Below are 14538 nucleotides of genomic sequence, written 5' to 3'. Positions count from 1 at the left end.
AATATGTCTATAAAAGTAAATCAATATATTTATAACTTGTATTATTTAAAGATTATCTTATTTTTGCGTTGTCTCATGCTTGATTTAAAGGTACGGTTGTGAATCAGTCATGTTCATAATTAAATTACGGCGACAGTCTTAATTTAATTAGGAACTTCACAACCGTAACCTTAAATTAAACCTTATTCTTAATAATGCGGAAGTTTAGCGTCTTTTTTTCTGGTTTGATTATTAAAATTTCTTCCTTTTTTTAAAAAAAGCAAGAAATTCGGCAAATTACCATTGCGAGAAAAACACAAAAATTATAAACATTATTTAGAGACAATTAACATGGAAATCTAAAGCTTTTAAGTGAACAGTTTTAAATCTGACACGGCAATGGAGCCAGTCACTTGAAATTACGCAAGATTAGTAATAGATTTTAGATAACATAAATAGTATATTTTTAAACTTTATTTTAAGTATATTCAAAGCAAATTTATTTAACCTGAGTCTAAAGCTAAAGAATGCGCGAATTTTAAGTTCGAGGTTAAAAGTTCTGTAAAATAATGAATAGCTACTAAAATATTAAGCTTTCTCAATTTTAAATTTGAATTTCCCGGGAAAAAAACGGAACCAATCAGAGAAAAGGATTTAAAGAATTATTACGTAAGTATCGGTATTCGGTAATCAGCTGTTTTTTAAATTTGAAATTATTTACGTGACGGAAAACAAAACATATTTCCAGTTACAACCACGTATTTTGGTTTACGTGCAAACATTAATTAATCTAAAACGTGAAATTTATTAAAACAAAGTTTTTATGATAGACAAATAGGGATTGCGGGATTTCAAGATTTTAACCCTGTGTTTAAATTTTAACTCGTCGATTTCGGCGAGTTAAATATTTAACCACAGGGTTAAATATTTAACCTCACGGTTAAAGTTCAGGTTTAAATTAAGTCAGATGTGGCATTTAACCATGAACTTAAAATTTAAGTCAAAACTTTCCGTTCTTTAGTTTTAGACTCTGAGCTGAAAACTTTAGAATGAGATATCATATTCTTAATCACAATCGCTTAGATGATTATCCAATGTACACACTTTTGATTTTCTTCTTATAATCCTCTTTTTGGATATATCTACTGTATGAAAGTTACGTTTGATAACAATTACAGAAACAATGCTATATCGATTGGACTAATATCCGATTGAATTAAAGTCAGCTGTTCACAAACCGGCTTTAAGAGCATTTAAGCAAATACAAATTTGATCATGTTAATATGAAATTGTTAAAAAACATATTTTAGGACCATTGTCATTTTGAACGTTAGTCTTAATAAAAATCAATCCAAAACATACGTTCGTTCAATCGATGTTTAGTTCAATTGATATGACACCAGAAATCCAAACCGGTTTTTCAAAAGTTAAAGTGTACATCTTAACATGACACGCTGATTGGTTGAATTTTTAACTTCTTTCTTGGATATCGAATGCGTATTAAAATTATCTTGGGTTTAGTAAAACCAGGAGTTTAAGCATTAATCTTGATATCCACCATTCTAAAGTTTTTAGCTCCGATGAGATAATTTAAATCTGTTTAAATAAAATCAACTAATTTAACCCAATATCAGTCAGTTTCGAGAATTTGAAAATGTTCAACATAAACGATTCTAAAATATTATTTTCTATTATAGTTTATTTTAAGAATTTTCTCAAAGAACAAGATTATAAACTTTCGAATTTAAATTTTAGATTTTTAAAGATTAAAATTAATTTTATTGCGAACGGCTTTGAGCATTGATCAGCTTGGTGTCTAGTGCCAACTTACAAAATTGGTGCTTTGAACAAACGTTTTTAAAATTTTAATATTTTTTAATTAGTATGATCAGAATTAAAAATAAATATCAAAAATTATAACTGTAATTTTGATTTTTTTATGTTTAAACCATTAGTAAATGATGATGTAGTTTTAAAATGCTATTTTCAAAAAAAAAAGTATTGTACATTCATTTATTACGTAGATATTATTACAAGTACTAATGGTTTACAGGGTGTCCCAATAAGCATGGGAATTGCGTGACGATGTTAATATCGTCTTTGTAAGGAATTGTTTATTTAGATATGGTGATCCCTGTCTGGAGATGCTGTAAACCGTAGATATATCGTCTGCTCGAGTTTCATGTTTATGTCTTTCACCGTTTACATAAAATATACTCTAGCAGATGTAATTTTTTTTGACCATTAACATGTATAGGTAGTACAACGATGATTCGTAAGAAAGACGAGTTCGAATTAGTCTTCCCATGTTTATTGTTCATTAGGACACCGTGTCCCAGTATTTTGTCTTTGCTAGATTTGTAAATAATAATTCTTGGTAAGAATTCTCTTTAATTAGGAGAAAATATTTTCTCTATTTAAAGAGATAATTTAAATAAAATTGGATTTTATGAATACAGCGTACAATTATTATCCATCATCATCACAATCATATCCAGACATTTTTACAAATGATAATACTTTAGAATTATGTAACAGAGTTTACAATGCCATTTTTAGAGAAAATACTTTAGAAACATCTAACAGAGTTTACAATGCCATTTTTAGCTAACATACCTTGGAACACCCAAACAGAGTTTACAATGCCATTTTTAGATAAAATACTTAAAATTTTAATAACATATAACATATCCTCAACTCTACTCTCACTGGTAGAGAGTAAATTTTATTACATCCTCATTCCTCAACTCTACTCTCATTGGCAGATGTAAGTAACTTTTAGTACATTTCAACTCTACTCTCATTGGTAGATATGAGTAACTTTTAGTTTATCCTTAACTCCACTCTCATTTGTAAAGTTGATTTTAGTACCTCCTCAACTCTAATCTTATTGGTAGAGTTACATAAGCACATCCTCAACTCTACTCTTATTGGTAGAGTTACTTTAAGCACATCTTCAACTCTACTTTTATTGGTAGAGTTACTTTAAGTACATCTTCAACTCTACTATTAAAGGTTGAGAGAGTTACTTCTTGTAGATCCTTAACTGTACTTTTATGTAGAGATTGTTACTGTATGTACATCCTCAACTCTATTATCATTGGTAGAGTTACTTTAAGTACATCCTCAACTCTACTATCATTGGTAGAGTTACTTTAAGTACATCCTCAACTCTACTATCAATGGTAGAGTTGCTTTAAGTACATCCTCAACTCTACTCTTATTGGTAGAGATTGTTACTTTATGTACATTCTCAACTCTACTTTTATTGGTAGAGATGGTTACTTTCTGTACATCCTCAACTCTACTCTTATTGTTAGAGATGGTTACTTTATGTACAACCTCAACTCTACTCTTATTGGTAGAGATGGTTACTTTATGTACATCCTCAACTCTACTCTTATTGGTAGAGATGGTTACTTTATGTACATCCTCAACTCTACTCTTATTGGTAGAGATGGTTACTTTATGTACATCCTCAACTCTACTCTTATTGGTAGAGATGGTTACTTTATGTACATCCTCAACTCTACTCTTATTGGTAGAGATGGTTACTTTATGTACATCCTCAACTCTACTCTTATTGGTAGAGATGGTTACTTTATGTACATCCTCAACTCTACTCTTATTGGTAGAGATGGTTACTTTATGTACATCCTCAACTCTACTCTTATTGGTAGAGATGGTTACTTTATGTACATCCTCAACTCTACTCTTATTGGTAGAGATGGTTACTTTATGTACATCCTCAACTCTACTCTTATTGGTAGAGATGGTTACTTTATGTACATCCTCAACTCTACTCTTATTGGTAGAGATGGTTACTTTATGTACATCCTCAACTCTACTCTTATTGGTAGAGATGGTTACTTTATGTACATCCTCAACTCTACTCTTATTGGTAGAGATGGTTACTTTATGTACATCCTCAACTCTACTCTTATTGGTAGAGATGGTTACTTTATGTACATCCTCAANAATTAGATCTAAAGTACATGATGTGCTCCTTCTTGGGGAACCAGTGGTGGAGGTGGGAGATGATGGAGAGGAGGTCCACATTGTTGTCCTTATTCATCTAGCAAAACAAGAATAGTTTTAATGGATTCACAAAGGACCATATTTAATGAACATCTAGAAGTAGTTGAACCGCGTAGACGTAGTTGAACCAATTCTCTTCAGCTTGAACCAACGTACAATAAAGAGTTTAACTATGTAAACGCAGTTCAACTGCTTCTCGCTACTTTATTAAATCTTACCCTTGAACACTATATGGATTGTTAAAATATTTAGGTTGAGGAACGTCTATTTAGTTTTCTATGTTAGTTATCATTTTCTATTAAGAAAGGCAGACACCTTATTGGAAATTCCTGGATTGTTTTATGAGATTCTTGTTTTTTAGAGAGCTTCATATGTTGGTTATCATCTTTTATAAAAAAAACTTAGGTTTACAAAAGCATGATAATGCCGCAAATTTTTTTCAAAACTCAATGACGATCTTATAGCCTTATTTTTAACTGGCATGTTGTGTGCAGCACCCGGTAAGCCTCAAACTTTGTTTTAGTTTTTTAACCCTATTCCTGCTGGGGGGGGGGGGGTCAATTTGATCCCCCCCTGTAGTTTTTTTTACATAACTCAAAAAGTATTGGTCTGAGGCTGTTGAATTTTCTGACTTTTCTTACATACCCACAGCCCTCCCTTTAGGCCTAAAACCGGGCTTTAATACTAACTGCCTGAGTCCTCAGGCGCACTGCCTGAACGACTGCTTTTTCCTGTAACAAACTAAATCTTTGTTTTGACCCACTTCCACTTGTCAGATTATGATAAAATTTAGCTTTTTGGAAAGCCTTTGACATAAGGAAACGAATTGCACAAGTTTTGCGAAAAAAATTGCAAATTTTTTGCAAACAGCCTGTCAAAGGAAAATTCCACATTTTTAGTTTTTTCTTGATTAAAAATCAGGTTATTTAAAATTTTGCAAATATTTTTGCATATTTGAAATTGCATGGTAAAGGGCTTTTCAAAAATGTATAATTTTTCATTTTTGGACAATTTTTTTTGCAAACATTTTTACTATATAACTGGATTTTGCGATAAAAAATTCAATTTTTGCAAATTTGCTAATTTTTTTGCAGATTCTAATAGTAGAGCACAAGAGCTTTCTAATAATGTATCATTTGTCATATTTTGACATCAAACATGGGATTTAGAGGGGGGGTCAAATATTGACCCCCCCCCAGCATATCCTGGTTTTCAAGTACCCCAGGAGAGATAGGGTTAAAAGTATTCTACAATGTTCACCTGACTGTAAAGATCAAGGTACTCCTTCCTGCAGGCCATGTACATCTTGTACAAGTAAATACTGAACAGGATCTCCTGTCCGTGTTTACAGTTTCAACACTAGCCAACTAAGAGACTGCTTTTTTCGCGCATTTCTTGCAAAATTCCGCATTTTTTTCGCTTCCTTTCACAAAATTCATTTTCGCTAAAAAAATATGAAATTTAGCGCAAAAATTTCCGATATTCACAAGAAAATGTTTGTGACATTTCGTATTTTTTTGTGAAAGTTTTCTTTTGCCAGTTGATATGAATGTGCCCCCTTCTAGTGATATAAATAAGTTAATAGGAATGTGACTGCAGAAATGACATATTTTCCTTCCTCACCACTTTTCTTGTAATACAAATTTGTCCACTAAAAATAAGCAGACTTACATGTTTGCATTAACAGATTTTTTTTTATTGAGCTAAATATACTCTTTTCTAAAATGTACATCAAAAATATTTATTGATTAATCTGCACTAGAGAGAAAAGCCAGAACAAAACAGGACAAAATGTTTTTTTGAAATAGCAAAAATAAATGAATATGCAGGATTTCTTTTTAAAGGGAGTGACCGGCTATGTAAGGTAGTTGAACTGAGAATGCATTGTTGTGGAAAACTTCTTTCGGATTCATTTGAGACATATTAAACTTTTTACAGATCTTTTAAAGTTTAACATGTCTCAAATGAATCCGAAAGAAGTTTTCCACAACACTGCATACTCAGTTCAACTACCTTACATAGCCGGTCACTCCCTTTAAGACTAGACTAGTTTAAAAAAAAAATATTTTTGGTTTTTGTATTCTGAATATTTTTTTAAAATCATTTGTCTGCTTATGTCATTTTTCGACGAATGTTAAAAAATAACTTAATTACACAGCAATTAAAATATTTATAATGGATAAATTCAAACAAATGATATGTTAATGTCTATTTTTATAAATCTTAGTTTTTGTCTCAATAGGCATTAAACACTGAAAAGTGAACAAATAAAGAAATGCAAGAAGAGGTGCCCCCCCAAAAAATATGTTTAGTTGAAATCTATCCTTGATAAAGTAGTAGATTAAGAATATTTCCATCATGTATCCTTCTAGTGCAGTACGGTATTTGTACAACAGAAATATCACAACTTCACGTCCAATCCTAGAACAATAGGAACTGAGTCTTTACTCTTTGCCACAAACTTAAATTTTCCAATACCTATATCTTTGCAACCTGATGGTGTAACCGGCCCTTTAATGTTTTAAACTTAGATTATTTGATCATTCAGAATTCAGATTTGAAAATTTCTAATTTCCATTTTCTTTCGTTTTTTTCTGCTTATTCATATTGAAAAAATCCTTCCTTGATGGTAGCAAGGATTAAACACTTAGTTTAATTAAAATTATTTTCTGTCCTCTAAAAGTTTAATCGAAATCAAAAGGTTCACTCAAATTACTTAAAGTCCGTTAATTCGTAATTTCTCTTGAAATATAAAAAATCTAACCTACGTGGACTCTGATCGAAACATGAAATTTAGATCAAAATTCCCACTTTTTTCCTAAAAATGTGGAATTTGATCTAAAACTTAATTATCGAATTAAAAATGTTTTCTGGCACTAAATAATATCAATATTTTTCCAAAATGTGTACAGAATTAGATATAAAATGTGTACAGAATTAGATATAAAATGTGTACAGAATTAGATCTAAAATGTGTTAAATTAGATCTAAAATGTTTGGAATATATGTTTTTTTTTAAATCATGCTTTTTAGATTGGGTTTCAATTTTCCAATCGGGACTCCACTCTTTTAACCTTTAACCTTTAACAAGACCTTTGATTGTGTGTGCAATATATCGTATATAAACAGAATACCTGGCCGTGATGATAAAGGCCATTAGCCATGCGCATTGCCTGAAATAAGAACTTGTTAAAACAAATTCAAAATATAAGGAAGACGACTTTGTGTAGTTTGTATATTACGGTGGTTGCCGCTGTATGTTCCGAGATATATAACTCCTTTTCCGGGGGTTTGCACACATTGCATTGAGTCCACGTTCCTACTTCCCCCTCTCTCTTCACCTGCCGATCCTCAGTCAGGGTAAAACAGCTGAGATGGCAACAGCTCCAACCCAGGGTGCAACCTGGCTCCTTCATGAAGATCCAGATACCTAGCCAGCAACACATGGTTTTGCTTACATCTGTGACGTAACAGGACAGGTTTATTGTTATATTGTAAACAATAATAGAGATAATAAACTAGACTTCGAAATCTCTGTTAGGTTTACTTTAACTGAACTGTGAACGGTAGAATGTTAACAATCTAGTTCTGTTTACAACTTATTCTCGATTTTTTATAAAGATACAATTCTAGATACAATTCTAGTTGCATGATTAGTTCCCGGAAATCTGTCGCAGTTTTTTTTTACTAATTTTATCATGTAGAATCTGGTTATTCAGTAACTACTATAAAAAACACGTGAAAATGAGTCTCGTTATCTATCCGAATTTAAGTAGGTAAACAACCTGAAATTCATAATATTTCTTCTGAAGCGTAATCCCACTCTCCTCAGGCTGCCTCTAAACTCAATCCTAAGAAAATTGATGATTTTTTTTTTACAATATTGAGCTATCAGAAAAGGTGAGCTACATGTCTAAAACTTACTTTTTCAAAAGCAAAAATATGAATATTAAAAGAATATTTAAGTAAATATTTAATATTTGTAAAAAAATATTAAAAGCAAAAATATGAATATTAAAAGAATATTTTAGTAAATATTTCATGTGTGAATAAATTTTAAAGCAAAAATATAAATATTAAAGGAATATTTAAGTAGATATTTAATATGTGTAAAAAAAGAAATATTTTTTCTCGATTTTTAAAAATTTTATGAAGTTTTTATAAGTGTGGTAGGCAGGAAGAGGGGGGGTGGCCAATGGGTATTTTAGGGGCCAGGGGGGATGACTAGTTTTTGTCACAATACTCCTATAAAAATGCATTTGTCTTATGTTTCATGGTGAGAAGTGAATATATCTGATAATCTTTTCATTTACAAACATTGTTTGAATTGTAGCTTGCATTGATTTATAATGATTTCAATGTATAATTACTTTTCCCGTTCATATGTTTATCCCTGAATGTACCCTGTAAATCCGCAATATATTTAGAATGTCGTCTTTTTTAAAGATAACTATTTCGCCACAAGCTTACTCAAGCATTGGTTTTAGCTCTGCTTTGTGTTCAAAATACCCAATTTAAGGGTTTACACGGAAATTAACAGTTATCAATCATATTTCAGAACTTCAGCACAACATTACGATGAATTTGAGATCGACTACTAAAAAAAATGTACTCAAGCGACCGATCTTTATTTGACTCGAATAAGAGGTTTATGGTGTAAACTCAATATTGCTGATACCCCCCCTGATACCCCTTTGAGGGGGGAGGGCACGCGAGATTTTACCCAAAGCATTAATCATCCCTGGTGTCTGGACTCCCCCTCATTTCTCAAATAAAGTCATGAGGAAGAAAATATATTTGGAGAAAGTAAAAATTTTTAAATCAAAAATTTGTTGATTTTTTCATCACATCCACATCTATAAAAAAGAGGCATATGCAAGTATGAAGCATTTTTTCCAAGAAGAAGAAAAAAGATTTGAAACTTGAAGAAGAAAAATAACTTGCAGTACACAATTCGATGATTTCTCCTTTAGGCTTTTTCGGGAAATAAAAAAATGTTTTAAATATTTTTTCCCTAATATTTTTTATTGTGACTTTAATAGGCCCCCCCCCCACAACCCCAAATTTAACCCAAGCCTTAAAGGTTCAACACTAGTTGGTTAGTGCTTACCTTGCCAGTGCTTGAGTGCGGTATATTGTAATTAGAAAGGTAGTTAGAAAGAAGGTGATGTAGGCTATAGATAGCAACCTTCCCTAAAATAGTTTGGCTTTTCATTTTTCCTTATTTATGAAATATGTAATTCAAACTTTTCTAATTTTCTAGTTAGTTATCTAATAATTTGAAAATAATCTTGAATGCGCTCTACATTTTAATATTATTTAATAACATATTAATACAATTTGACTCTTTTACGCTAGTGTTTTATCTATTTAATTATTTAAATTTTTTTGAATAATAATGACCTTTGAAGCTGTTGGAACCTTGAATTCATTAGTTCCATGCCTAAAGAGAAAAACATTGATAAAGATGAAAATTTTTACAACGACGATGTAACATCACAAAGATCCAGACTAGATTAAAGCCTTGTTATATATTAATTAAGAGCTTCCCTGGAACACTGCAAAGTGAATAAATACTAAAGTGGAACAGACTAAGGCAACGACGACAGATTGGGCCAAAAGGTTTTATTTGGTTTGGAAATAATTGCATGAAAAGATTTCTTTTGGAAAGTGAAGACTAGAAAAAATAGACTGAAGACCCATGTAAATGTCCTCTTCAGTTAGAAAATCGAAATTTTCATAATTAAAAATCTAAATTTTTTGTATGTTTGTATGTAGTTTATATGTAAATACTATATAGTCACTTAATCAATTCATTGATTTTGCCTGCCTATAGGAATTTATCTTAAAAACTGCTTTGTTATGTTCTTTGAAATCTCACTCATTCTGAAATATGTTTGTAAATTTCTTAAACAGATTATGTTATTATCCAGAGGCGTATTCAGGGTGGGGTTAGCTGTGGGGGCTCAACCCCCCTTCTGGATCAGTGAAATATTTGCTTTTGGGGCGAGGTTTTGGCCTCCCCCACCCCTAAAAAGAAAAAGAATGCAAGCCCTTCCTGGAAAAAAAACCTGAATACGCCTCTCTTAATATCTTTAAACCTATTGTTATTAAACCTTGTGAGAAAGTTTTTTTTACTTTTTAAACTGATATATTTTTTAATTTTAGAAAACTATAATTTATTGGAAAAATCAAAGAAATTAGATTAGAAATTAGGATTTGTTGATGCCAATAATGTTTCACCAATATAAATGCAAAATGTCGAGGCCTACGAAAATACAAGTGGGTTGTTAAGATAAATCGAAGGTCAAAGCGCATCTACACTTTAATATCGAGGCTGTCTAAAAATTATTTGAGGACTAAGTTTTATAGTTGTCTATATCTCAGTGACATATTTGCAACACAATTACTGTTTTAATAAAAATTCTATTAGATTAAATAATCTAAGATCAATATATCAAATGTTTACTCAATCAGATTGCAAAGATATAGGGATTGTGACAAAGACTCAAGTCCTTTGCAGAAAATGTTTTTGATAAGAGTCAAACTTTTTTAATTTGATACAAAGTGGTTTGGTTACCCTTGGCAGAAAACAATGATGAAGAATTTGTCTGGAAATTTTTTATCAAGAAACCAGAGAAGGGTCACCCAGACGGAGAACAAAATGCTCAAGCACAAGTAGAGAAACTTCAGCAGGTCCGTCCCTGAACAAAAGGAAGTTATGATGAGTGGTCCCTAGGAAAAATGAACTGAATCCAGGTCGGTCCCTAATAACAAAAGAAACTTAAGTAGGGTATCACTGTACCTTACAAAAGGAAGTTCAGTAGGGTGGTCTATAATAACGCAAAAAATTAGTAGGGCATGGTCCTTTATAACAAAAGGAAGTTCAGTAGGGTGGTCCATTATAACACAAAATTTAGGAGGGCATGGTCCCTAATATAACAATGGATGTTTAGCAGTGTGGACCCTAATAACAAATGGATGTTTAGCAGTGTGGACCCTAATAACAAAAGGATGTTCAGCAGTGTGGACCCTAATAACAAAAGGATGTTTAGCAGTGTGGACCCTAATAACAAAAGAATGTTTAGCAGTGTGGACCCTAATAGCAAAAGAATGTTTAGTAGTGTGGACCCTAATAACAAAAGGAAGTTGTTGACCCTATAAACTAAAGCCAGGTTCCTAATAACAAAAGGATCTGAACGGTGGTTATGGTAAGGGAAAAGGGGGTGGTTGTGGTACCTTCTTTCATGAGATGGTAGGGATACTTGACGAGAAAAATTCGAACGAAGACGCTGAAGTAGACTGGCATGATCATAAACATCGCGTGCGTATTTTCCAAACTAAAAATTTCTAAAAATTTTATTTTAAGATTTTTAACATTGAAAATATAAAATAACTTGCTAAATAATTTGTGTGTCCAAATAGTTATTTATCCAACATAAAACGTTAAAAATTACCAAAAACGACATTTGTTACAATCTTTATGAGATCAATGTACAGGGTGTCCCAAAAAACATAGGAATTCAGTGACGAATTCGATATCGTCTTTGTTATGAATTAGCATTGTAATACCTAATTTTAAAAGCCATTATATTATTATGTCTGCTAGAGTTTATTTAATGAAAAGGGTAAAAGACTGAAAAGATGTGTCTATAATGTCTCCGCAAGATGAACAGTGAATATGGTTAAGTTTACTCTGTTTGTATACTGTAATTTTCTGGTTTTACTAAGTACAACCGGTTGCAGTCAAAATATAAACAAACAAAATGTAAACATAGCAGACGAAACTCTTACAGATTACAGCTTTCTCAGTAGGTATCACTATACTAAATCAAAGAATTATTCATAAAGACGATATCGAATTCGTCACTGAATTCCCATGTTTTTTGGGACACCCTGTACGTAGATTTGCTAAGGTTTTCTGATGCAGTATCATATAGCGTCTTAGCAAACTACACTGAGATAACTAGTTAATGTATCCGTCAATACAAAATATATCGAAACATGATGTTGATATATTTTAAACATTATATATATACAAGGTGAGTAGCGATTTCTTGTAGATAATAAAACATTTTCTGGTAGTCTCATTTTCGATAAATATGTATGAAATTTTAGATTTTTTATATTCCGCGAAAGTATATTTTACTCAAAATTATAAATGAGCATAGAAAAACAAAAAAAAACTCAAAATCTTAAACAGATCAGATAAGTATAGTTTCGGAGAAAATGCACGAAATTGATCGTTTAGAAAATCCGCAATTTTATTTTTGAAAAAAATCATTTTGACGATTTTAATTCTGTATATTCTTTTTTTGATATGAATTTTGAAAAAAAGTTAATGTCTTAATTAGTATAATAGTAAATTAAGCACAAAGGAGTGTTTTATCAAGGACGGCTTATGATATTTTCCAGGGGGAAGGAAATAATTGAAATGAAGAAGACAAAATTCCCCTCCCTGGATTTTTTTTCAGGGAATTTTGTCAATTTTATGTCCAACTCATGAGTAGCTGGGGGGTTGAAAGGAAAAAGCGTGTTAGCTAGATTTAAAATTTTGATAAATAATTAAAAATTTTGAAAATCAAAATTAAAGAACTAGAAGGTGCTTTCTCTCTCTTCTTGTGCTTCTAATTTTCCAGGAGGAGGGGTACGTCCCCCAGTTTACCAGTTTACCCCTACCCTCGAGCCACCTGTGTGTATTATTAAAATATGATGATTTTTTTATTCAATTTCGCGGATTTTCTCCAAAAGTAATCATCTGATCTGTTTAAGATTTTTAGGTGCAATAGAAATAATATATTCACGCACTTTTGTTTTTCTACTCATCTTATTTTGAGTAAAAAATCTTTTAAAGTGTCTATCAGAATGCATTCTAAAACTTCATAAATATTTCTTAAGATATCGCTATCCACCCTTTTTTGACCTTATATTTTTTAAATTAGTTAATGCGAATGGATTTGGTTATGGTTCAAACTTGTGGCCTAAAAAATTATTTCATTTGATTTTTTTATATACTTAAACATTTAAGCTTACGGTAGTTACGATTTACAAAGAAAATTGTCAATAGAACTAAAATGTGTATAGAATTAGATCTAAAATGTGTATAGAATTAGATNCTTAGCTCGTGTTTAATTTCATTATAGCCGTCGAGCTAAATGTTAAATAAGTTATTCATTTATTTATTTATTTATTTATCAAAGCACTTTTCTTCATATTTTGTTAAAATATAAAATAAAATTTTATTCACAAAAACTGAAAATTCTATGAAAATTGAACAATAAATAATATTATCCAAACAAAAAAGTATTCTGATTGATGAAAAAATTACTTTTAAATTTAAATAATTTTTAGATACCTTCCAATATTGATTGAAACAATGATGATTTTGCCCTTTCGTGCTTTTCGGAATAAATTATTGGAAAAGTTTTTAAAAAATTATAAATTGTAAACACTATGTTTTATTTTCCCACCTTGATCTTGAACACAACCTGTACAGTAGATCACCACAAATCCACGTATTCAGTACACCCAGTACAACAGGAACCACACCAGCTGTACATAAAGATGGAAATAGATTTGTTCAGACGTTTTATCTTTATTTGGCATCGAACTGCTTTAGAGCTTTAGAAAAAAAGTTAAAATGTTGTGGAATTTTTTGAAAACTTTGTTATAGCCGAAACATTCTGTATGTAATTTCGATTACAACGTTCGTATTTTCTAACACAACGTTCGTATTTTCTAACCCAACGTTCGTATTTTCTAACGCAACGTTCGTATTTTCTAACACAACGTTCGTATTTTTGAAGCGCTTACTGCATGCAAGTTTAATATTACAAGTTAAGTGTATCATTGTGTAGCTCATTGCTAAATACATTTTTTGTAAGGCATTGTGGAAAATCTTAATTTTTCACACAATAAACTATAAGCATATAAGGCCAACACTAAAATGAAAATTTTAAGATCTAGATATTTATTATCTCCGTATCGAGATTATTTAAATTGTACAAAATAGTTTACATGATTAAAAAAAACAATTTTACATCAAACTCGTTTACATATATTTTGAGAGAATTTTGTAGGAATCAATTTACGGAAACATGAAAAATTTGGTATCGAGGTTACATAGACTATGTAAAACATACAAATTGAGACTTATACCAACGAAGTACATTGATGGTTCTTCGTTGATATCGTGGCTACATATTATTTTAACTATGTAGTCTTGAAGCTACATAAACGAGGTAAAGGAAAGAACGTTGTAATTAAAAAACTGTGTAATTGAGGACTCAAAGAAGTTCGTAGTAAGATTTTGACTCCACTGGAGACCACCGGAGGGATTTTATTTTCACTGGAGGGGTTTCAAAAAATGCTTTTCACAATTTAAAACTTTACGCAGGGTGATTTACATTCCACTGGAGGGATTCAGATAGCCTTCCTAGGGGTTTATAATTCCACTGGAGGGATTCAGTTATCCTTCCAAGGGGTATATAATTCCACTGGAGGGATTCAGTTATCCTTCCT

General features: G+C 31.2%; 1 protein-coding gene across 1 annotated transcript; it reads right to left on the bottom strand.

The window, feature by feature from the left end:
• Window positions 1-6218: 6218 nt before the first annotated feature.
• On the bottom strand, window positions 6219-11503 carry LOC111717277 (uncharacterized). Its single transcript, XM_023492780.1, has 7 exons — window positions 11257-11503; window positions 10598-10721; window positions 9421-9460; window positions 9128-9210; window positions 7803-7868; window positions 7152-7190; window positions 6219-6438 (listed from the first exon to the last, which is right to left on the bottom strand). The coding sequence occupies exons 1-7, from the start codon at window positions 11336-11338 to the stop codon at window positions 6219-6221; spliced, it is 654 nt and encodes a 217-aa protein (XP_023348548.1). The 5' UTR covers window positions 11339-11503.
• Window positions 11504-14538: the final 3035 nt, after the last annotated feature.

Source organism: Eurytemora carolleeae, unplaced genomic scaffold (assembly GCF_000591075.1).
Source record: "Eurytemora carolleeae unplaced genomic scaffold, Eaff_2.0 scaffold2368, whole genome shotgun sequence".
In the NCBI taxonomy this organism is placed as follows: domain Eukaryota; kingdom Metazoa; phylum Arthropoda; class Copepoda; order Calanoida; family Temoridae; genus Eurytemora; species Eurytemora carolleeae.
This window is presented reverse-complemented; position numbering and strand designations above follow the sequence as displayed.